Raw genomic sequence first — 27,359 nt, 5'->3', positions numbered from 1 at the left:
AGGGACAGAAAGTATTAAAGCATTCTAAAGGGGTTTCTTTTCTTTTCAAGACTATATTCAGGTGTACAAATATGAATGTACACATTTGGGATACTAATGTCAAATCTGAAATTATTTTAATTACTAACAGTCAGATAAGGTATAAAATGCACTTTAGAAAAAGGACAGTAAAAATGGTACCTCATTCTTTGTGCCTCCATCAGGGTCAGTGTGCCGGAACTTAATTATATTGTTGCGATGCACATGGAAACCTCCATATCTATTTCTACTCCGCTTGCTTTCTCTTTTTGCTTAAAAAGAGTAGGGATCGTCTACACTCCATATAAAAAACCTGGAAAGCCAAATTCTGCAGGCTCACCATGATGCAAATTCTGCAAATACTATTTGATTATTAAATCAAATGTACTTAACACAAAGACTTCTGTTTAGCATCAACATAAATGGTAACGGCTTAATTTTGTCACTGATACCTATTCAAGTACTTTAAAATTTCATCGTAAGCATGATAATAAAGGAAGGAAGGAAGGAAGACTGGGTCTCATTAAGTATTTTATGCAACAGACAGACCAGTTGGGACAGCATGAAGGATGCAGAACAGAAAATTATCAAGAGAGAAACTAGCCTTCACCCTGGCCACCAGAGGCCCCGTCCAGCACAACTCATTGTGGTTCTTAGCAGATTAAGCAAACTAACTTGTGGCACGTTATGTGAAGCCTGTTCTTCAACTGTAAAGGTTTATGGATCTACAGTAATCTGTTTATCTACGATTCCTGGTCTAGAACATTCACACATCAGAACTACTTGACTCAAAAGACTCTTGAACTACTTCAGCTAGGGAACCCTCCTGTATATTCTTTTAAAATTATAAATATACATTTGGTTGCAGGCGATGCACTAGTCAGATTTCTTTTCCAGAATCAACTTGGTCGGCAGTTTGAGTTTGCAGCTTTTAAACCTGTTTCCAATACTGTGGATGAGCCTCATGTCAAAGCTGAAACACAACCAAAACCTCCCAGGGCATCTATCTACATATTACAAAGAACAACTGGACACATTTTCCTTTTCTATATCTGCTAACAACATGTATATTTTTCCTGCATCCTGAGTTAATCAGTAGTGCTAGGAAAAAAAACCTTAACACACAATTCCTGGCAGTCCCAATAACTTGCCTTTCCCCCCTTAAATAAGGAATGAATATGTACTAAAGTGCTTTATGCGAACCACATCAGTACATTACCAAAACAAAAAGATCTTAAGTCCTAAATGGGGAACGAAATCTGCAGTGTAAATATGCAGAGATTATTAACAATCTATATGAAATAAAGAATCAAGAGAAACAACTTCTCCCTTGTCTTTTCTCAACCTTGTGTAAAAAAAAGTGCAGTCAGAAAATAAATGCAGTAGGTGACAGCTGGGTTGAAGCAGGCCATCAGTGATAATGTGCAAACGTGTGTCTTAGCAGTTCATCTGCGGATGGTCGCAATTTGGCCTCAATAAATATTCGCTTCAGAAAATCCCGACCGTGGTCCGAGACATGAGGTGGCAGCTGGGGATTGGTTGGCTGTGTGGCAATTTTAAAGATGGCAGCCATTGCTTCAAACTCTGCCCAAGGTGGTTTCTCCGTGAGCATTTCTACCACAGTACAGCCTACACTCCTGTAACAGTCAAGAATGAAAAGCAAGTTGAAGTCACATAAACTAGTAAGTATCTCTACTATCTGCAGTAAGCAGACAGGGATATCTAAAGAGCACAACTTACATTCAGTTCAAAAGACTGCATTTCTTTCACATGTTGGAGTAGTGTGTATTATACCAATAATCAGAACATAATAATTTTGTTGCTAGATCTAATGATCAATCTATAATAACTTAATTACCCAACAGCACCGCAAAGGGTTTGTACACTTGTAGACACATTTACCTAAAAACCATAGGCCAGCAAAAGTGCTTTGTGTTACAATTAAATTAATGATTAATCTCTAAAATGTTGGGAGACTGAAATTGTACTGAAGAAAATTAGAATAAGAAGTCTGGAGCTACATTAATTCAATATTTAAAGTTGCCCCTCAATTTTAGAACTGGCTGTTCCAGTTTGTGCATTTTGGTTTCCTCTGAAATTTCAGACTGAGCCAGACAACTCACTCACAGGGACTTCAGAAGAGAGCCACATTGCCCTTGTCGAGAAAAAGGGCATACAGCATTTTCAAAACAAACAACTGCATTTTTTAATGTGGAAAGGTTTTCGATGCTTATTGTTGTAATCATCTTATGCAAACGCTTTGTGAGATACTTCTGAAAAATGACATAAAATACCTTGGAAAGCAAGGAAATAGCTGCAATCACTGCAAGAAAAGAACTTACAAATCTTCTTACAAAGAAAACTCACACACAGCAGTCTCTGAAGCTAGAATAATCTATTAGAAGCACATCGTTAATTCTCCTTTCAGAAACATAATCCAAACTAAATGCAAGTGATGCCAACAATGGTATGGGCCATGGGATGGCGACTTGAGATAAGGCCTTCTCAGTAGTTGCATCCTGGGACTCCCTTTCTGTAGAATGCATTTGTTTATCACACTGATGACACTTGGCTGTAAACTGAAGACACTTTTGCTTGCCCAAGCTTTTAGGACATGAACATTGTCTGGGGATTCAGCAGTTCTTTATTACTGCTTATGTTTTTCTATATTATAGAGAATTTCAGATGTTTTAATCATTGTAACTATTATCGTGTTGTGTAAGTGCCTGGGCTCCTGCAGGACAAAGGGCAGGATGATGATGATAATAATAATAATAATAAACGATAATAATAAAATGTCAGAGTGAAGAGTTAAAACTAAGCTTTCTCCATGATATGCTAGCTTTTTTAAAAGAAAAAAATCTGGAATACATTTGTTTGTAGGGAAGAATACTATCTGAGACCCCACCTGTAACATGAAGTAGTCTAGACCCAAGCCATACCAGAGCATCAGTTCAAAAAATGGGAGCCTGTGAGCTGTATCAAAAAGGCAATGGATCATCCCAGGCTCCTCCAGAGATCATTTTCTCACATGTATTACCTGAATTCTTTCACAGATCTGTACACAACTGACCAGTCATATTGCCCTGCTTACTAATGCCATATCATTATGCCACTTCTTCATAACTTTCTAATCCAGATTTGTGAACAGTGTGTCCTAAGTAGATGAAAATACACACACACACACACACACACACACACACACGTGTGTCAAGCATACCATTTAATGTTAAGACCCCTGTACAACTGATTTTCATTGGAACAGCATAGACATACCAGATATCTGCTTTCCTCCCATACCCTTCTCCACTAATGACTTCTGGACTCATCCAGTATGGCGTTCCTGTGGCAGACTTCATACCTGTACCAGACAAGCAAATTGTTTGAAGCCGCTTGCTGGCACCAAAATCGCCCAGCTTAACATTCCCTGCAGAGTCTCTGAGAATATTTGCACCTGCAAAACACAGAAAGATAAGGTTTGATGTATATCTGGTAGCAGGCTAGCAGAATCTTACATGACATTACACATACATCTGCTCAACACAGAATTCAATGTTTGATTCAGTGGCCCTTGCATACAAGTTAATACATTTGTGTACACAGATCACTTCCTGGGAAATGATCCAGGGTGTCTTGGCACTTCACCCACATAAGCAGGCCAAGGTAGAGGAGACAGGATGAGGAAGTAGAAATAAAATTACTATGTGTCATGAGGTGTGTGAGCCTGGGGCATTTGCCATGCTGTTTTCCCTGGGCTTTGGAACTGTATACAGTGGTGCCCCGCAAGACGAATGCCTCGCAAGACGAAAAACCCGCTAGACGAAAGGGTTTTCCGTTTTTCGATGCGCTTCGAAAGACGAATTTCCCTATGGGCTTGCTTTGCAAGACAAAAACGTCTTGCGAGTCTTGCGATTTTTTTCGCTCCCCCCCCCTTTTTCTAAGCCGCTAAGCCGCTAATAGCCTTTTAGCTGCTAAGCCGCTAAGCCTTTAATAGCCGCTAAACCGCTAATAGCGCTAATCGGGTTGCTTCGCAAGACGAAAAACCCGCTAGACAAAGAGACTCGTGGAATGGATTATTTTCGTCTTGCGAGGTACCACTGTATGGCTGTTTTGAGAATTTGGTGCAGTGTCCATTTCAGGACTATGAGCCAGACTCAAACTGCAACTAAGCCATGAACTCCCTTGTTGGTGATCTTAGGCAAGCTGTTATTCTTTCAGCAATATGGGGATAATACTGGCATACGAGGAACATTTTACACATTAGCATCGTAGTATATGTGAAGCTCTTTAGGCACTGAGAAAAGCACTGTGTAAACACTAAATATTGCCAATCTTTGTGGTTGAAATTCCAAATACAGTGGTACCTCGGGTTACAAACGCTTTGGGTTACAAATGTTTCGGGTTACAAACTCTGCTAACCCGAAAGTAGTTGCTCCAGGTTGCAAACTTTGCCCCAGGATGAGAACAGAAATTGAGGAATGGCGGCACGGCAGCAGCAGGAGGCCCCATTAGCAAAAGCGCGCCTCAGGTTAAGAACGGTTTCGGGTTAAGAACGGACCTCCGGAACGAATTAAGTTCATAACCCAAGGTATCACTGTACTGGAAAAGCATTCACAATGAATAAATGGAAAAGATTCACCTGTTGGTACCATGATAGAGTTGTTTCATCTTCTGACTGCTTTGGAGATGTTTTGAGAATTTTTTGACAAAGCAATATGAATGAGAGAGTCTGTTAGAATTTTCTAGCAGTCTTACTTGAAATGATGTCTTAAAGTGAAACATTGTAAACTACCAACAGATATATTTATATTTTAATTGCAAGAAGAACATTGAATAAAACATTGTCTTGTTTTCATCATAAAGATTTGGCTCACCACTGGCATTTAGTTAATAGTTGTTATTTTTTTCTAACCACATTACTTATCTACTGTTTGGTAAGTGCACACCTTCAACAATTCTCCCATTCTTACCTTTAATATCTCTATGTACAATCATGTTACTGTGCAAATAATGAACTCCTTCCAAAATCTGCCGGGTATATTTCCGAGTCACATTCTCCGTGAGTGCGCCATATGCCTTCAACTGATCTTTAATTGAGCCCTACAGACAAAGGAAGAATAAGAATACTGTAGCGCCTCTTTTAAGAGTAGAGTCACTCTTGCATGAAAAATGGCTGCATTTAAAAATGTTTCACAAGTTTGTAGAAGCAATCCTCTAAGAACCCTTCCCCTATCTGGCATTAACTCTAACTAGCCCACATTAAATTACTATCTATATCCAGATCTCTGGCTTACCCCAGGCATATATTCCATAAATATAGAGAGTGTTCTTTCGGGAGGGTCCCTCAAGCAGCCATAATACTGAACAATTCTCTCATGTAGAAGGTTTTTCAGAAGCTGAATCTCACATTCAAGTGCATTTACCTCCTGGAACGCAAGAGCACAGCATTAGCCTTAACAGAATCTGACAAGCAGGTTTGATTCAAACAACAATAAACACATCATTTAACTTGCACTTGGAACTGAAGACTTCCAAAGGCCACATTGGGGCTCATCCTTTAGCTCACTATTAGAAATCCTTGAACTTGGGGAATTAGCAAACCCACCATCCCCAACTATTAAATAAGCGTGGCTAAACTGGACAGTACTTATTATTTTATCTAGTACACCACATAAAATTACCATTTTCTTATATAAAGACTGGACTTTTCCAAGTCCCTTTGAAATGAACCTGAGCAATTTAAGAGTCCTTATTCTGTTATTTTCACTGCACAGTGGCCTGGGTTTCAACCTCTTCTTAATGTCCACATGGCAAAGTTACCTTGTAGCAGCAAAAATAAAACTACAGGGAATTTTCAGAATATTATTGACTGATGATTGATTGCATTCATAGCCTACCTTTTTTCTACATGGAGCTCAAGGTGGATTGTACATGGTTCTCCCCCTCCTCATTCAATCCCCACAACAACCCTACGAGGTAGGGAAAGACAGTGACTGACCCAAGGTCACATCCAGTAAGCTTCATGACTGAGTGGGGATTCGAACCCTAGTCTCCCAGGTCCCAGTCCAGCACTCTAACTACTCTGCCTCACTGGCTCTGGAAGTAGTTGGGTAACAGATACAAGAGGCACCTCTCCATATATGAAGCTACCTGGACACTGCATTCCTGGTCCTGTTCTGCCTCCTCCAAGGAATGTGCAGAGGGAGACAACATAGAAACAGGCCTTTGCAGTGGTGGCTGCCCATTTGTGGAATACTCTCCCCCGGGAAGTAAGCCTGGTGCAATCATTGTTTGCTTGTAGGTGCCAGGCTAAAGCATTTGCCCTCAAACATCGGGAAAGAGAATTAGGTTTTTTTTTAACTTTTAATGCTCATCCTGTTAATAAGGTAAGTAAGATTTGTCCTACTATTACACATATTACTGGATGAGCATGTTCAAGTTTTTTTTAATGTTTTATACTGAGTTTTAATGTATTTTATGCTGTAAGTTGCTTTGGGACACTCCTCTGTGTGAAAAGTGGTTAACAACAACAATCAACCAACCATAACCAGTACTCTTACCTTGCTGGTCTCCGGGCTGTCAGGATCAAACTGAACTTGCTTAACAGCTAGCTCACGTCCTGTATCTGCATCATAGCATAGATAAACTCTGCCAAATGCACCCTGTCCCAGGAGTTTACCTAGTCTCCAGTTAGTTGGAGCTCTTGGGGCTGAAAACAGAATATGAAAACAATAAATTTCTATTACTCAAAGAAAAAGGATCAGAAGATCAAAACTTCAAGGAATGTTTCAGCAAGGATTCATACATACACACATTGCATTTTGCAACGTAAGTATTTAAAGAGAACCTTTAAGACAACAATCTTTAGTAATGATCAAGAATGCAAGCCACAAACTACTCTTGCATTCCTCACTTTAATGCAACAAAATTAACTTAAAATAAAAAGTGGCACTTTATCTGGCAGAAAAATCATTAAGCTATTAATATTATTTATTAAAAGTAAATGTGCATCAATAAATATTCCCTGAGCAGTTTGCAACATAGCATGTTGTAAAAATGCTAAACATTTTCCATCTGTCAAAAACTCAAAGAAAATACTCATTAAGCACAGCAGTGTGACTAATAGGCAGGCTGCTGATGTCTCTTGAAAACTTATCCATGCATCTAAGGATAGAACATTAGTTAATAGTTAAGTAACTATTTAGTTTCAGTCTGTACCAGATGCCTTTTCAGTCCAAAGTATCTCACACAAAAGATTACTTTGGACTGAGGAGGCACCTAGTACAGACTGAAACTAAATAATTGCTTATGATAGCAATGTACTCAATTAGGGCAACAAACCATTACAGTTGCTCGGTCACATTCAACTTAGTAACTTTACCCTGTCAGGTGTGAGGAAAGTTTTTTGTTAAATATGACACAGTTTTTGTGAGGGACAATGTATTGAAACATTTCCTCCTAATGTCCCAGGTGTGCCCATGGTGTATCTATTTAGAATTACCAATTTTCCCTCAAAAGTGCTAGAGGCTAGTAATGCAAGATACCTGTGTGTATTTGACTTTTAGGGAGATGTCTGTGCCAGCCGTTCTAGGCACATGCAATACATAGGCCCTCTGCAGGCATTCAGTAGGAATGCAGAAAGGGACAAGCAGGAATACACAGGCTGAGCTCCATTGTCTCAGTGTCACTGTGCATGTCGGGCACAAACTCCAGCTGATGCGTGATCAGGGTGAGTCTGAAGGGGGCTGCTTTACATGTGGGTTTTCCAGCAAGGACAGTCCTGGGGGCTCTACCCACGAACACCACTGACTGCAGCTTCACAAGAGCCAGGAGGCTTATACGAAAGTCATTCTTGTCCTACTTTTCTGTAGGTGTAAACTGCTAACACGCAAATAGCAGCACAGGAACTCACTGGGACAAAGAGACTCAAAGTAATTGAAAAGAAAAACAGGCACGCAGGCAGTCCAGTAGAGATTGGGAGAAGTACATGCAAACTTTAAAATAATAGCAAAAGAAATTATTTGAGACAATCATCAGACAAGCAAATAAATGAAGATCCGAAAAGCTGCCTTGTTCAGATCGATGAAAATGTTGCCATGGCTGGTCTTAGTACAGGGTGGATGGAGTGACCACTCCAGGCACCATAGGCCATTCTCCTGAAGCATTTCCAAATGAGAACAAGAGGGCCATGTTCAAGCCAAGCAGGTTCAACCCACTAACAATGTCAAGAACTGACACCTTGGGGACGTTAATAACCAGTGGATATAGGGATAGAGAAGGGACGTGGGTGGCGCTGTGGGTTAAACCACAGAGCCTAGGACTTGCCAATCAGAAGGTCGGCGGTTCGAATCCCCACAGCGGGGTGAGCGCCCATTGCTCGGTCCCTGCTCCTGCCAACCTAGCAGTTCGAAAGCACGTCAAAGTGCAAGTAGATAAATAGGTACTGCTCCGACAGGAAGGTAAACGGCGTTTCCGTGCACTGCTCTGGTTCACCAGAAGCGGCTTAGTCATGCTGGCCACATGACCCGGAAGCTGTAAGCTGGCTCCCTTGGCCAATAAAGTGAGATGAGCGCCGCAACCCCAGAGTTGGCAACGACTGGACCTAATGGTCAGGGGTCCCTTTACCTTTACCTATAGGGATAGAGAACTGAATAAGCTAAGCTTGGGTTCACCCCAAATCAGACATCACCACCTCTAGGAGAGTATCCTCTATGCGATGGCACAAAATTGTGTACAGTCCAGCACTTCTACGGGGTAGAAAATCTGTCAAGCATTTGGGGTACCTTATTCATTTCCACCCACACTGGCTGTTATTAGCATGGAGGAACCATACTGGATTGAGTCTTATGCTGAAACAAAGTGTTGGCCCAGATGCCAGAAGATCGTGACAGCGACTGCCATCAACGGATTTTACTGATGATTTGGCAAAGAAAATTTACGAAGTAAGTTTCAGAGGTTTTTGTTTTTCAAGATTTGGTGTTAATAGGTTTTAATAAAAAAAATTAATTTCCAAAAAAGGGACCCATCTGACCCCCAAGATTCCAAAATATTACATTGTCAAGTGACTATTACTTTTCAGCCATGTCCAGCAACTGGGAATGGAAAAGGAAATCTGTTTTGTATTGCACTATATATATTTTGCTATGGGGTTGTTGTTTTGCTAGTCTGATTGTTCTCTCAAAAACAATTCCTTTTGCAATCATTTTAAAGTTACCTTATTTTTACTGGACTTGTCTGTCACATGGCATTATATGCAGTTTTTTTCCTTACAGCGGCTAGGCGGACTGATATCCATGACTGTCAAAGTAGGATTGTCTATGTCACTTCCTCTTCTTCGCATCCGCCCATCTTCATATTCTGGAGTGAAAACACTGCTCCCACTGCTTGTACTCAATGAGTGATCAGTTGGGCTGAAGCTAACTGGGGATCGTAAGCTGTTTCCTTGGGTTCTCCTAGCTCGTGGAAAAGTTTTACGGCCTGCAGAAATGAACAAAGAAACCTACAATACAGGACCATGAAACATTATTTCCATTTGTACATTCCACTGGAAGCAAAGGACTGTAACTGAATGCTGGAGTCACACTTTTCTACCTCAATGGCAATCACAAATGAACAGAGCATGCTACCTCTAGATTAAAAAAGAAATAAAGAAAAGTGCATAGGATGAATGAGGAATAAGGAAATACCTTCCAAAGGAAATGGATCTAGCACCATCTCTTGGAAGATTGTACACATTCAGCAGACTTGGATCCAACTCTTAACACAACTTTTTCTGTGTGGAAGGAGGAACTTAACTTGGGGAAAGGCCACAGCTCAGTGGCAGGCAGTCCCAGATTCAATCTCTGATGGCATGTACAGGAAAATGTCTCCTATCTAAAACCCTGGTGATTCCCTGCCTGTCAGCAGGCAAGTGTTTCTCAGCCAGTAGGTTCCAACCTGCAAGTGGGGCACAAGGCTTGTACAAGTTGGCCAAGGGCGTTATAAGTAAGCCCAAAATAATTACTGCTTATAATCCTTCATTGGTAGGATGAATACCTCTTACAACTTTTATCATAATGCTGTGTTGAAACTTGTAACTGAACATGGGAAAGAGTAAATTTTGCATTACAGCACTTGCAAACCGCCTTCTGGTAGCTCAAAAGTGTTATGGAAATTTTTGCCTAGATACCTCAAGTAACGGCTATAAAACTGGCAAACTTGTTAAAATGCATGAGGACCTAAGGTCCTAAATTTATGTGATAATAAATCAATGGGCACCATACCAAGTCAATTTTGATGTGGGTTGCCATATCAAAAAAGACTGGGAACCACTGGGGTAAACATCCCTGCGCTAGATGGACCAAAGGTCTGACTTGGGATAAGACAGCGCCCTATGCTCCTCTGTGACAACGAGGAAATAGATCTCTCCTCATGAGACACTCCTGCCAGATGAAGGTAGTTTCCACTCATTCCTTCCCCTTGCATTCCCCTGAAAAGCTGTTTCGAAGGGTTGAGGGCCATTCTGGAATAGAACTTGGGGTGGTGCTGGGGGCTGCAGTGGAAAATTTGCAAATACTGCCTTCCCCTCTCTCCCTTCTTTCCTCCAGGGCGAGACTCCGCAGGATCTCAGCCCTTTCTGCAAATAGAGAACTTCTTTTGTGGAAAGACAACTATGGCTTTAAAAATATAGTACAATGCAGTAAAATATAGTACACTGTTACCTTTATTAAAACTGGGAGTAATTGTAATGAGATTCAGATACGATAATGCCCGTGGGTAACAAGAAACAACGGAAAATTTCCCATAGTTATTTAAAAAGCAGAATCCACAATTAAGTCGTCGGCAAGAAACACGGCTCAGCTGCCTCTGTGTAATATTTGTATTTGTTATGCTGGAAGCCAATGGAAGTTAATTTGGGATTAAATTCCACCTAATTCAAAGGGGTTTACTAACACGCACATAATATGAAAGTGGCGAAGTTGTAGAGCATTTGCTTTGTATGCAGAATGACATCATGTTCAATCCCTGGCATCTTCACGCAAGGCTGAGAGAGAGCTTAGTCTGAAACCCTGGAGAACAGTGCACAGTCAGGGTAGACAACACTGAGATAGCTGCACCAAGGGTTTGACTTGGTACAAGGCAGCTTCCTATGTTCCTAAAGCAGCAATCCTACATTTAGGTTCCTTTTCTTTTTCTTTCAAACAGTGATTTCCGCCTCTAGGCCATCCAGAAAATTCATGAAAATTAATTATGTTCCTAAATTCATCACACACTGTTATGGTTGCATACAACAGATCAAGAATTAAGGAACATTCCAAACTTGGAAAGGAGACCAAGAAATACCTTTTTGTATTGCAGAGCACACACAACTTAATATTAAAATTTCCTCCCTTCTGGATAGGAAAGTGCATTATGGTTTTTTTTTTGGGGGGGAAGCTTTCACGAAAGTGTTAAGGGGCCCACAAACTTACCATCATTGTAGTCTTGATGGTGGTATGAAATATGATACCTTCGAGGGTAAGTTCCACCTTTGCCAAACTTCTCAAATATAGGAAGATCATAATCTAAAGGAAAAAACAATTAAGTTCCTGTTCTCAAATAGGCTATTTTGGGTTTGGATAAAAAAGTTAAGTGAGTTAGTCAAATGATCAAGCAAAATAATCAAGGGGACAGAGTAATTCCCCTGTTAGGAAAGGCTGCATTATTTGGAGTTTTTTGGTTTAGAGAAAAGACGAGTAGGAGGTGACAAAACAGAAGTTTGTAAAATTATGCATGTCATAGCGAAAATGGACAGAACAAAGTTTTTCTCCTGCTATCATAGCACAAGGACACCCAACAAAGCTGAATGTTGAAAGATCAAGGACAGATAAAAGAAAGTACTTCTTTACACAGCACATAGTTAACTTATGGAACTCATTCCCACAGGATGACTACCAACTTGGATGGTTTTAAAAGAGATTTAGACAAATTCATAGAAGTTAAGGCTATTAATAGTTATTAGCCATGATAGTTCTGCTCTGCCTCCACTGATTTTTTGCGGCTTATAAGTGCATGCTTCATCTCAACTGATATACTGATTTACTAGCGTTTCAAAAAATAGTAATGAACATACGGTTGTTCCTACTTTTCATACTTTTATCACTGTTACAACAGCCTCAAAAACAAATAAAATGTTATTAGGTTAAACTTTATGCATACATCCAGACACACAATGAAGTTACAGTAGAAGATTTTGTAAGGATAGCATCGGAAACTGTACGCATTTGTTTTACCTACCAGAAAACTCTTGGTGATTATCTGGGTAGCTCTGGGCTCTTGGCATCCGGGACTTTGGGTAGTTCTCCCTATAAGTAGAAACACTGAACTATTACATCCCTGTGTAAAGCACTACCTGAATTCTGTTACCTCATTGTTTTAAAGATCACAGCAGAAAGAAGCGCAGATTATGTGGTTCTTACCCATCTAAAGGGCTGTCAAGCGAAGGGCAGCTTCCTGAGCCAGAGTTTTCAGGACTGCTCAGTGATAACGGATCCAGCATCTGGAAACAAAAATACAAGAAAGTTTGAAGAACTATCACTACAAGGATGTAACATACATAGGCAACATGCAACAAGCTAGGGAAACACAGACTATGGTTGTCCACGCTCTGCTAACATTCTGGATTGCTTACTGTAACACATTATACATAGTGCTACCTTTGAAGATGTCTCAGAAACTTCTGTTAGTAACCCAGTAGCTGTATGATGAGCTAAGTAGACACTAGCCAAGCACAAATTTGGATACTGGGAACACCTTAATCCAGTGTTTAAGGAGATACACTGGCTACCAGTTCATTTCCGGGCATAATTAAGTGTTGGTGTTAGAGATGAGCACATTTTCTCAAGCTCACCTCAGATTTATTGGTAAATTATCAGAGATCTTCAGGGGATGGGAATGAGAAAAATATCATTCCATTTTTCTGAATAAATCTGGTAATTCAGAAAAATGTCCCTGTGTAAATATTCACCAACCCACATCGCTCCCTGAAACCCTCCCAAGAAACATATCCCCCCCATTCACTTACCTTGCAAGCAGTAACAACAGCAGCATCAGGGGCATGAAGGAAGAAAAGGAGGGAGGTTTTTCCTTCCCTTTCTGCCACTTGCAACACTGCTTAGCTAAGCCTGAAGGATCATAGCATATATAGTTGTACCAAGAGTTGCCTTTGGGAGAGCTGCATCTCCCCTGGCCTTTACACCATGGTCGACTGTTAGCCGTTAGGTCAAGATAACAAAGAAGGTAACAAAGGATCTTAAACAGCAAAACCTTAATGCAGTAGCCCCTTTTATAGGAAATGCAGCAGCCCCTTAATTCAGTAGCCCCTAAAGAGAAAATGAAAGAAAACACTCACCTGATCCATGCTTTCTGGAATGAACTCGCCCTCACTGTTTATACTGGTGAATGAGCCATTCCGGGCCACCTGGTGCAGCTCATCTGGAATGTATCCTGGAGGGGGAGAGCTTCTGTCGCGACTATAATAACCTGTGGATTTTTTGAAATATGTGAGTAAATTATAAAAATCCTTTTACCAGCAAGAATCATCTACTTATATGATTTTAGTATCAAAGCATGTGACATTTATTTGAACACCCACAGATGCTGCAAGGCACACAAAAGAAATAAGGTTTGACTATCTCTTGGTAGAAAGATAGTCTACCAAGTGCAGTTCAACGTCGCACTTAAGTGATTGTTCTGTCAGCACAAGTACTTCGGCTTGCCAGACAGAATGATTTCCTCTGTCCTCTGCCTGCTGCTGTTCTGGGGGTTCTCCTGACCCTCCCAACCAGGATTTGGGGAGGGAATAGGGGCTACAGAGGGAGAAGAGGGGTGCAAAAGTCACACTGCGCTAGGACTCAATGCGTTGGTCTCCTCTCTCTCACCTACACACAGTGCTTACCTTTTTATTTATTACATTTGTATCTCCAAATTTGACCTCAGTTTAATTCTCACATCAACTCTGTGAAGTATATTAGACTGAGAGATATTGATTCCCTCCACTCACCACCCAACCAACTCAAAACTGTAGGAATATGAAGTTTGCTTACCTATTACAGAAAGCCTGTTTTTCCTCTCAGTCACTCTGAAAACTGTATTATCCAAATCTTCCAGCGATGGCAGAGGCTCAGTATTACTCTGAAGGTGAAAGCATGGAGCAGTTTATTTATCCCTTAAAAAAAATAAGAAATCCTCCCACTCTTGTACTTTTCGGTGAATGGACTGTTAAGGAGGACAGGTGCTATTTGCTGCCGTGCCTACACAACCTTAGCAGCTCTTTTCGGACCACAAATTCAAAAAGCCAATTACAAAAACAAAGGAATTCAAAGATTAAAAATATGTAAAAAAGAGTATTTTAAAACTGGGAAGAAATATTCTATTTCTGTCAGTAATATTCTACTTTTATCATCATTCTAGCCCAGGCATAGGCAAACTCATCCCTCCAGATGTTTTGGGACTACAACTCCAATCATTCCTGACCACTGGTCCAGATAGCTAGGGATGATGGGAGTTGTAGTCCCAAAACATCTGGATAGCCGAGTTTGCCAATGCCTGTTCTAGCCCATGAAAAAATACTTTTGCATCCATGGCAGCTATCAGCACTAACAGATAAAAAAAATACAGTCGCTAGCAGTCTTTGAATTGACGTGGGTCATGTCTACATCACCCCTTCCCACTACTTTGGCGAGGCAAGTAGTAATAAGCAAAAGTCTGCAACTTATAAAAGCAGCAGTGTGCTGCCTAATCCAGTGTTGCCACAGCAATTCATGCCCTCCATAGACTCTCGTCCCTGTTCAGGCATTCAAATGTGAGGAGGGAAGCATCCATGAATGAGCACACTAGCTCTGCATCTTCCCTGCTGCCCTCTGTGGGCTCAAATGCAACTATCTGCATTAATGAAGCCTCCTTTACTCATGGAGGCTTTCACATATTTTGGAACGCTAGGACCTCAGGGAACCTTCTTGAGTGTGACCTAAGAGGGTGGAGCTCGGGTGGTGCTCTCTAATCCCCATGTGTTAAGTTAATCCTCATAATGAACACCTGAACAGAGATTCAGAAAACCAGCCACCTGGATTTCTTCACCTGAGCAGATAACACACAAACAACCAAACAAAGCTAGTTCAAAACAGACCAATGGATTCGGATTCATGTGGACATGCCCCAAACACAGAAAGTTCACTTGTGTCATATGATATCTGAATACACACACATACACATCTGTATAAATAACATGTACACACCTGTGTGTTTCCATGGGCAACAAGCAATATCTTGAGACTCTTCATATGAACACTTCGATCAAGAAGCTGTACCGCTTTGTCCAGGTCATCCTGTGTGGCTAATGGGATCACCAGCTATAGGCAGAAAAATATACACACAGAACAAGGTCACAATGCAACCTACTCACAGCTGATGTGATTAAGGAATAACACAAACAACTACTATTCAAGAACCATTATTTTACCTCATTATTGCTGTAATGCAAATTCATTGACTGTCCAAAGGCAACTTTAGCTTTTGATGCAATATCTTCTAGCTTGACAGGTCTAGGAAACTGTAGAATTCTGTAATATAAGGTATAGGTATATGGGGGGAAATCCACCAACATGAAAACAAGTAGCTATTGATGACAATGATGAAAGTTAAATTTTTGTTCATGGAACAGTGACATACCGGGGGTGGGGATAAAAGCATGTTTTCATAAGGTGTCACACTCTCTCTTAAAAATCAAATTATTAAAAAGTGCATTTACTGAAAAGTCAAAAACAGCACCCAAATTAATAACCCCACATTCCGTAAAGTGAATCACTGAATGTACATGATTGCTGCTAGGTAAACTATTGCACTATTCCGGAATACTGTTTCAACCCACCTTACACCAAATAATTACTGCAGCTGAAAAAGTCAAATTGCAGCTTGCACAGTGAATTAACGAGCTAATCAGCTTCCGAAGATAGATTTTATCAGCCATTATAAGATTTTCTAAAGTTAGAAAGTCATGCTTAGAAATGATTTATTTAAGATCTGCGGCAGGCTTAAACTATGTGAGTCAATACCTCATTAAAGTAAAACTCTCCTAATTGCAATACATCAACTTGGCCAAGAGTTTCTAGGAAATTAATTCCTATGCCAAAGGCAAACTATCTTTAAGATTTGAAATACGTGCTGTGTAGTCATTTGAGGTGAAATACTAACACAGAATAAATTTGTTCACCAAAATAACCTGAAGTCAGTTTTTAGCACAAGAACAGAAGCTAGATCATTTTCCAGGTTTGATCTCTCTGAACATTAGTAATTTACTCAGCAGAAACAGAAACTAGCTGACCATCACAAACCACGCAGGTGCATAAAGGCTCCCCCATTTTCTTTGGGATTCAGGAGTAGCTGGATGCCATAACTGAGCTTACTTTGCATGTGTAATTAGAATTATAGAATTGTAGAGTTTGAAGGGACCCAAGGGTTAACTAGTCCAACCCCCTGCAATGCAGGAGTATTATAGGGTGTGCATGTGTCAAAATAAATGATTTTATTAAGATATATTGCTCCTTATTCTATTCTAGGAGCAAAAGATAGCAACATATATATTTCACACATATACATGCATTTTTAGCACATTTGTTAAGTTTCTCTTTTCTAAACATTGACATTGGATAGGCATCTCTCTATTCTCTATCAAGCTTTGCCAATACTCCATAAAGCTACAAAATATTATGGGTTGCATCCAACTAGTTTTCCTTCACTGACAGAAGACAATTTGATTCAGTGGAATTTTTAGTCAGTGAAACAGGGATCATAGTAATCATTAAAGAGTCATCTTCCTTTTGCACACACACCCCCATTCTATAGTCGATAATAATAATAATAATAATAATAATAATAATAATAATAATAATAATAATAATAATAATAATTTATTATTTATACCCCGCCCATCTGACTGGGCCTCCCCAGCCACTCTGTGCGGCTTCCATAAAAACCAAAAATACAATAAAATATCCCACGTTAAAAACTTCCCTGAACAGGGCTGCCTTAAGATGTCTCCTGAATGTCAGGTAGTTGTTTATCGCCTTGACATCTGCTGGAAGGGTGTTCCACAGGGCGGGCGCCACTACCGAGAAGGCCCTCTGCCTGGTTCCCTGTAGCTTTGCTTCTCGCAATGAGGGAACCGGCCTTCTGGTCCATACTGTTCTGAAGGGTCCAGTAACCCTTTGTAGCAGATGTGGGAGTTCTAGGGGGAATTATTAAATATTGCCTCAATTCCCATTCCACTGGATCAAAGAGCCTTCCATCTGCCGAGGGTCATCAACTGGATGTAACATTCAGAATGGATTCTGGAAACTTGTGGATTATCTTTTTTTACCTTTTCTCTCCTCGGTGTTCAAATTTGACTCGGACATCATTCTGTAAAAGAATTACACACATACTAGAAAACAAAGCTGGGAATAAATATTATTTGTGAATATTCCTCCCTGGATTGCAGACGGCCAACAAATATTCTCACACACTTGAAGCAACATTCTTTGGCAATGGAAGAAAAACTATTGGGAAGTGGGAATTTGGGATATGCATTACTCTAGTACACAGGACACATCTGTTTAAGATCTGTTCTGCAACACTATATCCCTTTCATTTACCTCATAATTTCAAAAATATGTACACCACAAGGTGGAACATTCCCAGCAAGTGGAAATCACTCACATCAAATGCAGAAACACATTCTTCATTGTAAGACAAACACATTACAGGATTACCTGTTTTTTCGGTGAAGATGATTTTGCTTTCCCTGTTTCTTGTAGAGGCAATGGAGGGCGACTTGCCTTATGAAGGACTGCCAAATCCTGCATGATTGACTTCAAAGCTTGCTGCTCATCTGTTTAGAGAGGAAAAAAGAACTATCTGTACCCACTATCCATAAAATGCCTTTGAAAACAAGGTTTATTATTTTTAATACCTCCAATAAAATAAGTAGGATCTGAAGATTGTTCTGGTTGTACATTTTATTAACTCATATATATTCAGACTGTCTAATGTCTCAAGAACTACTTTATATTCTAACTTATGTTGTTAACATAGATTTCCAAATTTTAATATACACTTGCAAAAATTTCCTGTTTTCAATGATGGTTTGCATTATGAACACAAGGCTGATGTACTTGAGCTAAACTGAGTTGAACCCAAGAACTCACCCATAGCTGCAGCCAGCCAGCAAACCTTTACTTCAGAAGAATGGTTCTCCCATTAGAACACTTCTGTTGCCTATATGAAAAACAAACACATAAATTACAGCAATGAAGAGAATAAACAGTTCAGAAAGGACTATGATTACAGGCATAAAAAAAGAAGATTGCTATGTCCCAAATGTTAAATATAATAAGCCACTGGAAATTAGTTACAGGTCAGCCACATCCTTTCCCATCAGCTTTTTCATGAAGAAGTATGGATGAAGACTACTATAGGAATTACTTGACTACTGTTCGTGAATAGCCAACAATGCAATGTTGTAGCTTTTGCTGTATTATAATAGCTCTGCAAACCACAGTCCCTTTCTCAGACCTCCAAATTACCATGCAGCAGAGAAGCATTATGTTGGCTGTACTGACACAATAAAGCTGTTGTTGTTTTAACCTCTTCTTGATCTTAAATCATATACTAAAATAATAAAAGAAACCTGTCTGGACAGATATGACTGTAGGGATCACAAGGTGGGGGGGGGGGCAACAGAGGTGGTAAACTTTAATAAAGATGAAATATATTTGTGAAGTAAATGCCACTCTCCTCTAAAGAAGTAAAAAGCTGAAGCTCACTTACAACTGTGTTGTCATAATAATTACCGTATTTTTTGCACCATAACACTCACTTTTTTCCTCCTAGAAAGTAAGGGGAAATGTCTGTGCGTGTTATGGAGGAAATGCCTACGGGTGGCATGCCTACGGATTTTTCTCCTCTAAAAACTACGTGCGTGTTATGGTCGGGTGCGTGTTATAGAGCGAAAAATACGGCATATATTGTTTATTACATTTTAGTCACCTTTCTCAAAATAACCTGAGTGACTATATGTATGAATATTTAAAAAATGAAGTTGAAAACCATAGGGAAAGTGAGCAAATCCATAGAATACTAAAAGCATGCATCCATAAAAATTAAAATCAGAACCAGCAGAAAAAATAAATTCAAGCAAACTAATCAGTACTAACAGACCATCACATGCCATCAATGCTTGAAATAGACAATTCACAGGATTTGTTGAAAATTCAGTGTCCACCAACATTAGAAGACCAAGTTAAGATCTACCCAAAATCAGATTGATTCAACAATAAAATGAAACACTATGGAAGACAGCTATCCTCTGGACTTGCTCATTTGTCGAACTTAAATCCGGAAGTGTGCAGTTAACATCGTTGTAGGTTGCTACACTGTTACTTGCATATGCTGATTGTGTTTATCTTGGTGTGTCTTATTGATACATTACTATGAATTTTGTTGTTTTATTGACATTGTACACACTTTGGGCCTACTAGTAGTGAAAAGCAGATACATTTTACAAATACAATAAAACATAAATTTCCCACCCTACTGGCGCCTATGCACCATTCAGAACAGCTAACAATTAAAACCCAGAATAAAATACAATTCTTTTTAAAACATTAACACAATATAATTAAAAGAGAGCTAAGTTGTAGCAGCTAAAATAGAGATTAATATAATCTACCCAAATGATAAAACAATACCTGCCCAAACAAAAAGGTTTTTGCCATATAGTGAAACACTGTAAAAAAAGGGGGAAGTATCCAAGTGTTAAAAAATTTAGGTGTAGCTGCAGAGAAGGATGTTTATCTAGACCCTAGCAACCATGCCTGCATCATACTGTAGCTGGGCACCAACTTGGATGGCTTTAGAAGGGAACTGTACAAATTCATGGAAGATAAGTGGCTATTAGCCATAATGGCTATTCTTTACCTCTGTGGTCAGAAGCAATATGCGATGGAATACCAGTGGCCAAAAACCACAGAAGGGGAGAGTGCTCTTGTGCTTGGGTCCTGTTTGTGGGTTTCTCAAAGGCAGCTCACCGTGACAAGGTGCTGAACTAGACGGGCCTTTGGACTGATCTGGCAGGCTTTCCTTCTGTTCTTACAGTTAGGACATAGAGAGGAGCATCTCAGTAATATCTTAAGGTGAGGGCAGGAAGATACAGGAGGGGGCTGTCCACAGTATCCTGGTCGTAAGTCACCAACACTTTGATTTATACTTTGAAACAAATCAGTAGTCAGTGCAGCCTGGCAGGACAGGTGTAACATCATCCCACAAGCCAGCATTCTCGACCAACTAGTTTCAAAAAACTTTGGAAAGGTATGCTTCAATAATCCAATCTGGATGCAACTATGTCTACATGGTCACCATGACCAGGTCCGACCTCGTAGAAATGGACACAGTTGTCACACCAGCTAAGCAGGACAAAGGCACTCCTGGCTACAACTGCTCTTTGAGCACCCAGGTACAAAGCAAGGTTCAGAAGCACACAACCCACCCAAACTGTGAACGTGATTCTTCAAGGAGAGTACTGTCAAATTTGGAACAGGATGAACCCCTATTCCACAACCCCTTTGTCTTGTCTAGATTAAGTTTCAATTTATTAGCCCTTATCCTGCTCAATACTGCCTCCAGACACCAATGCAGAATATCAACAGCTTTCTGTTATAGATGATTGCAATGCAAATGAAAGTCTGGTTTTATATATGTGTTCCTATCCGAACCAACTAAAGCCACAATTCAAAGAAGCTGCTACATGCATGTACAGGAACAGCACCTCCGCATTTTACTTTCTCAGCAGGTTTGCATATGTATGTTTCTGTCTACCTCCATCTCTCTCCCCATCATATCAACTATATTTAAGTACAGTGGTACCTCAGGTTACATACGCTTCAGGTTACAGACTCCGCTAACCCAGAAATAGTATCTCGAGTTAAGAACTTTGCTTCAGGATGAGAACAGAAACCGTGCTCCGGCGGCACAGCAGCAGCAGGAGGCCCCTTTAGCTAAAGTGGTGCTTCAGGTTAAGAAATTTCAGGTTAAGAACGGACCTCCGGAACGAATTAAATACTTAACCCGAGGTACCACTGTATTTTGTACTCACACAAAGTAGCTGAAACACCACTACCCATGCACAAAAAGAAACCAGCTAACCCTGAAGATTGCAGGAGTACTATCTATCTATCTATCTATCTATTTAGATGGGAAACCATTTGTTTTTTGCAAGAGCAACCTGCAACACAATTTTGGAGCTTAATTTCCTACTGGTGGTTTCCCATTTGGAAAACCAAACCAGGTAATTCTGAAACCTATCCATAGGGCACAAAATGCTGACTGACTGTCATGAAAAACAACAACTATAAACTATGTGGGAGCGGGAATGCAATGGCCAGAGAAAGACACAGATATAAAATGGATCGACAAGGCCATTTCACTGTCTTGATAGGTCACTTCCTCGTTCATACACATAAACTAATTTAAAGTGTCCCCAGGGTCAGAACTGAGAGCTGTTCACAGAAATCCAAGATTCTAATGTATCTGGGATTCAGCACAAAGGTGTGTTTGCCACCTCTGCTCAGAATACTGACTGTTAGATGGGGGACCTGTGGGAGGCAGAGAGGAGAATGGGACAGAGTGGCTGGAACCCTGAACAGAAACAGTCCATACTCCACACTGCATTTATACAGACTAATAGCAATCAAAATTAGCTAAGTGACAGCCCTTTGGAACTATCCATGCAGAGGAGGAGGAGGTTTCACCAGGCTTGAAAGAACCCCAAGGTTTTCATAAATTAAAAACAAATATTTAGAGGGGAAACCATCAGTAGGAAATTAATCTCCAGAACAGCCCAATGGGGGCTGAATATACTTGGTAGCCATAGAATACTGGCACTGCATACGTATATACAGGGGTAGGTAGGGGAGAATAGAGTAGCCGTGATGCTGTACTAAAGCACCCCACACTACAAAACTGTGTTGCAGGTTGCTCTTGCAAAAAACAAATCTTGAAAACTAAAAAAAATGGGCTGAAATGAACAACAGAAACATCTGGATATTTTAAAGTCAGAAAGAACATGTGTGTTGAATTATGAAATTCCTCTGTTCCTAACGCTTTTGAAACCCGTCTGCTGCCTAAACAATTAAGACTGAAGATAAGCAGAAACTTTCATGGATTTGGGTAGTCTTCAGCACTGCACACATTAAGTTGAAACTGTTTATTTTATTTTAAGTATTACTCTCTTCGCAAGCCAAGAATTTCATAACACCAACACTATTTAGCTGGCAAGGCTGTATAGAGATTATCACTGAGAGTTGTTCTTGGTACAGGTAAGGAAAAAAGTGCCCCATACTATTTATCTTATTGGGGGGGGGGATTATAGACTGCTTAACGTTAGAAAAATTTGAAGCAGAGTACACATATACAATAAAAGACAGCATAAAATCAATAAAAACAAACAATAAAACACAAGAACACCATCATAAACATACAGGAAACAGAGATACAAAGAGACAGAGTCCAGCCTTAGGGGACAGGAGAGGCCTGAACAAGGTGTGGCTTCAAGCAGATAACTGATAGATTGCACAGGGAAGGGCCTTCCAAGCGTACAAAATGCCCCCTTCCAATTCATCACTCAACAATGGTGAGGAACCTTTTTGGCCGAATGGGCCATATCTTTATCACCCTCCACTCCTGCAAGTCAACTCTGACAGAAGGGAGGGACAATCCATCTATAAATCATCTGATTTCATAATGATAGCAGATGACTGTCAAGTGCCAAAACCGGAAGCTTAGCCCAAAGTCTTTGCAAGCTCTAGGCTTGACACCTGAGCACCAAACACAGGGCTGGCAAAGCCCCCTGTACAGCAGCTACCAAGCACCCAACAACTAGTTGATAGCTGGGCACTTGGGAACTATTGTAAAATAGGGGTGTTGCTGGCACTGCCAACTGGCAGTGTATGCCAAGGTGCTTTTGGTCAAACCGTTCCCTTACATACCCCACACCTGACATCAAAATGACATCATGTGTAGGACAGTTGGGCAGAGTTCACTTGAAATGGCCTCAAAGACCAAACTGAGTGGCTTGGTGGCCCAGAATAGGTCCATGGACTGCAGATTCTCCACCCCTGCCATAAAATAATCTTTAGGATCCACTATCACCAATAGGGTTTCAGGTTGATTAGCTAAGAGATCAAACAGCTCTTTCAGGTAACCTGGCCCTGAGTAGTTCAAGGCTTTATCTGTCAATTACCAATACCTTGAACATAGCTCAGTTCACATACCAACCAATGTAGCAAGTTATGCAGAGTACAAGAGGGTGGGAGCAATAATGTTCAGCTAATACAGTGGTGCCTCGCAAGACGAAATTAATTCGTTCCGCGAGTTTTGTCGTCTTACGATTTTTTTCGTCTTGCGAAGCACGGTGTCGGGAAAGTTTTGGAAAAGCTTCAAAAATCACCAAAGTCTTAAAAAACCTCAAAAAAGGCTACTACACCACGTTCTGTGAGTTGCTCCTCGAAGTCAAGTCGCAACTGTATTAGCGGTGTTAAGAAAAAGGAAACAAACTTGCAAGACGTTTTCATCTTGCGAAGCAAGCCCACAGGGAAAATTGTCTTGTGAAGCAGCTCAAAAAACAAAAAACCCTTTCATCTAGCGAGTTTTTTGTCTTGCGAGGCATTCGTCTTGCGAGGTACCACTGTAAATGGTTTAATGGTTCTGGCTATACAGACCTCTCTTTTTTTTACATCAAAAAACTTTACATCTACATTGCTAACCACTTCTTTGCTTTTTGGCATCAAGTTAAATGTGTTCTGTGAGTTATTTTATAAGTGTCATTTTCTACCAAGGTGATAATTAAATCATTTCACAATTTTACAGTTTCTAGAGGAAGTCTGCATCAGCATTTACTTGGGCTGAAAATAGTCTGAATGACAACCCTTTTTGTAATGTTTTAATATTGTAAAGTTAACATGGCAAGGAATTGCAAGAATCAAAATACTATTTTTCCTCCCCCCAAAAAACATTGCTAAGTTGTTTATCCTATATGCTTCTGCCCTGACAGCAACATCTTTCAGCTTATTATGATCATGAAACTGAATTTTGTTCCTAAATTAAAATATACAACTGATAGTCACAAATTTGCAGCACTGAAGGGGGGAGTGGCAGTTGAAAATAGAGTTTGAGTAGAGTGAGAAAAGAGTCAGGGAAGGCTCTGTTGTGTTAGCTTTTTGGTATTAGCTTATGTGTTGTACCCACCTCTTGTATTTCTCCTTGTTAAAATTGGTTTAGACAACAACAACAACCCTCAGTGTTCTTACATCCCTGCTTTACTGAAGCTTCTGCCATTGTTTGAGTACAGGAAAAAGGGGAGAAAACTGAAAGGGGAAAATTGGTTGTTTTAAGCATCTCCCTCAGGTCTGCCTCATGTGAAAGAGATAAAAATGTGGAGCCCTCAGATATTCAATAGTACCTTCACAGAATGCATTTCTGTTCTCATGTGTTGTCTGGTCCCATGTATTTCTGGTCCCATGGAGTTACAGATTCAATGTAGTAATTGAAGATATATTTTATTAACAAGCAAACACCCATATATGTACAACATCCATCAACACAAGCTAACTAGCATACTTCCTCTTAAAATTCTATTCCTCTTAAAAATGTAGTAGCATATCAGCATGGGGTATATGTGCAAAAGAGGCTACAGAATAGGAGAGAAGAGAAGGCATGGAATTGGTGGGTGGTCTGTGTGCAAGGCAGAGTTAGAAAAAAATAGGAAGGAGGAGGTAAGAAAAAGGGGTGAAGTTGAAAATGGGTGCAGAGGAAGTTGCAAAGAAGGAGGGAGTGGGAGGCATGGGAGTTGGGATGAAGATGAAAGCAGAGGAATAAAAGGCTCCCCCAGGAGGGGATGATGGCTTCGTCATAACTGGATGGAAGGTGAAAAGGATGGTTAGTGGATGCAATGTATTTGGAGGAGGAAGATACAGGAGGTTACTATGGGGGTGGTCTGTGTGCAGGGGTTGCACAAAAAGAGAGAGGGAGGCATGGATATGGGGATGAAGGTGAAAACAGGCATTCAAAGCAAGGTTGCAGAATAGGAGAGGTGGCTTCTGAAATGAGGTTGGGAAAATGAAAAGTGAGCTTAACAGTTGCGTAGAGTGGGAATGAAAAGGGTTAATGTGGGGGAATTCCAGGGGGATTTGTGAGTGGAGAGAGCACAGATACAGTATTCTATGAAAATTCATTATTCCAAAAGTGAACTTCCACTAGCCTTTTTAGCCATTCAACAGAAAATAAGCATGAAACACAAATATCACTAAGTTGTGGTCAGCATCTTTCAGCTTTGATCTTCTAACCAACAATGTTGTGGCAAACCCTGAAGAATTTGTTTGCAAAGTAAGAACGGAAGCTAGATAAATTCCTTGCATGTATTTCCACACTTCACAACTCAGGGCAAAAGGAGCTCTTTGTTCACTTTCCCTCTTGAAAATACCTGATAGGCAATTCTCATAAATTCACAACATCAAGAACTCAAGTAAAATGACATTAATAGGGTAGTACAAGTTACAAGCCGCAACACATAAAAAACAGCACATTCACCCAATATTCCTTGACAGTAGAAGTCACTCAACTTGACCATAACCTCTAACTACACTCCACAACTAGACACTGAAAATTGTCACTAGCCAACATGGCCACCAAAACTGCACCAACTCCTCCATAAAATCCCAAATCAGGATTAAAACCCCGTTTTATACTTCTAGTAAATCAATATCTCATTTTAACATCAAGCCTAATCTGTGCTGACATCCTGTTTTTTGAACCACAGTGTTAAACTGTGGCCTACTTCTTACCTGATGCTCTTTTGCAAGTATCTTGTGGATTCTTGCTTATTTCCTCTCTCTCCATACCTCATCTCTGCAGTTGAAACCAGATTCCTCTGCTGGAAATGTGTCTTTGCACGTGTGGTAGCAGAGCAAAAAGACGCTATACAAAAACCTTTTTTCCATTCTCAGATAAATGTACACACAGTGTGACTTATTCCCAAATAAGTATGCTTACACCAAGCCTTATGGTTTAGAGAACTCACAAACCTCACCTCCTTTCCAAAGACACACACACATGCCAAAATCCCAGCCACACTCTTGATAGCGGGACTTACATTTGAGTAGACACACACGCAGGATGGCATAGAAAGAAACCACAATTTACTCCTCCCCTTTCTTCCTCAATGACAACTCAAGGGTCCTCCCAAACCCCGAATCCCCAGAGACTTTCGGTACTTGGCTTTTCCCAATTACAACCGCAACCAGGAAAAGTGACCCACTAGAAATAAAGATAATATATCATATATAATAAATATAGGTTACATGCATGGCTATGAGCTCCAAAGGGGGGTGGGGTCTCCTACACCAAGAGCAAGAGCCTCCTTTCCCCCATCTCCTCAGACACCAGAGCAGGCGACATGAACGCGCGCGCGTGCACACTACCTACCTGTGGGGCAGAGACGAGGAAGTGGGGGGGGGGAGGCGGAGGGTTTCCTCCCCCCCAGAAGCCGGCAGCTCCAGGCCTCGAACACCGGAGGGGTCCAGGATCCTGGCTTTCAGCTGAGGTCAGACCCACTCTCACCCCTCACCGGGTACCAGTGAGGAGCGCGGGGGGGGGACAGCAGGCCCAGCAACACCCCCTCCGCAGGGAGGGGGCAAGCAGCACGTCGATGCGGGGGTAGGGGGACAGACCCACAGAAAGAGCCGGGGGGGGGAGGTGGAAGTGGCCAATGAGGCAGCGGCCCCCCTTCACTCTCCCCTGCGCTACCCGGGGGCCGGAGGGGGAAGGGAAAGAAGCGCGCAAGGAGCCCCCACCACCCCAACCCGGTGCCCGTCTCCTATTCGAGCAGACCTTTCCCCCACCCCCACCCCTCACAAGCAACCCCTGTTCTTTTTCCTCCTCAAGATCTCCTCAGGCTCCGCCTCCCCCCACGCAGGAGCCCGTGACTCCCGTACACACACAAGACGGGAACGTCGTAACGTCACGACGCACGTCGCGCCTAAATAAATAAATAAATGGCACGAAGGAGGGAAAGAGCCGCGTCCCCCTACGGAGACTTTATTCGGAAAGGGGCTCGCGAGTGGCCTGAAGAAGCGCGCTCGGAGAAAGAGTCTCCCAAAAGGATAGCTTTTATAACCCGGTGAAGTCGTAGGACTACAACTCCCAGCAAGCCCCATGACAGCGTAGCCAATAATGAGGGATCATGGGAGTTGTAGTTCCGGTGACGTCTGAGGACACCCACCCCGTCTTCCCATAGC

General features: G+C 41.0%; 1 protein-coding gene across 1 annotated transcript; it reads right to left on the bottom strand.

The window, feature by feature from the left end:
• Positions 1–536: 536 nt before the first annotated feature.
• On the bottom strand, positions 537–27,359 carry MAP3K2 (mitogen-activated protein kinase kinase kinase 2). The gene is made up of 17 exons (XM_082238437.1): positions 26,548–27,359; positions 18,219–18,288; positions 17,784–17,902; positions 17,393–17,433; positions 15,497–15,596; positions 15,273–15,386; positions 14,082–14,169; positions 13,388–13,518; positions 12,456–12,535; positions 12,274–12,341; positions 11,469–11,561; positions 9,289–9,495; positions 6,579–6,727; positions 5,313–5,444; positions 4,989–5,118; positions 3,295–3,472; positions 537–1,655 (listed from the first exon to the last, which is right to left on the bottom strand). Exons 2-17 carry the CDS (start codon positions 18,220–18,222, stop codon positions 1,430–1,432), a joined length of 1,860 nt encoding a protein of 619 aa, XP_082094563.1. The 5' UTR covers positions 18,223–18,288; positions 26,548–27,359; the 3' UTR covers positions 537–1,429.

Source organism: Podarcis vaucheri, assembly GCF_965113315.1.
Source record: "Podarcis vaucheri genome assembly, chromosome: 1".
Classification (NCBI taxonomy): domain Eukaryota; kingdom Metazoa; phylum Chordata; class Lepidosauria; order Squamata; family Lacertidae; genus Podarcis; species Podarcis vaucheri.
Note: the sequence above shows the minus strand (reverse complement) of the source record. Positions and strands in the feature narration are given on the sequence as shown.

What these genes read in the sequence shown, in the direction of transcription:
- MAP3K2 (XM_082238437.1), bottom strand. An exon ending in TTATGGAATATATGCCTGGG is followed by an intron (nt 5,119 to 5,312) that starts GTAAGCCAGAGA and finishes CTTTGTCTGTAG; the next exon opens with GGCTCAATTAAAGATCAGTT. An exon ending in TGTACATAGAGATATTAAAG is followed by an intron (nt 3,473 to 4,988) that starts GTAAGAATGGGA and finishes TGTGTTTTGCAG; the next exon opens with GTGCAAATATTCTCAGAGAC.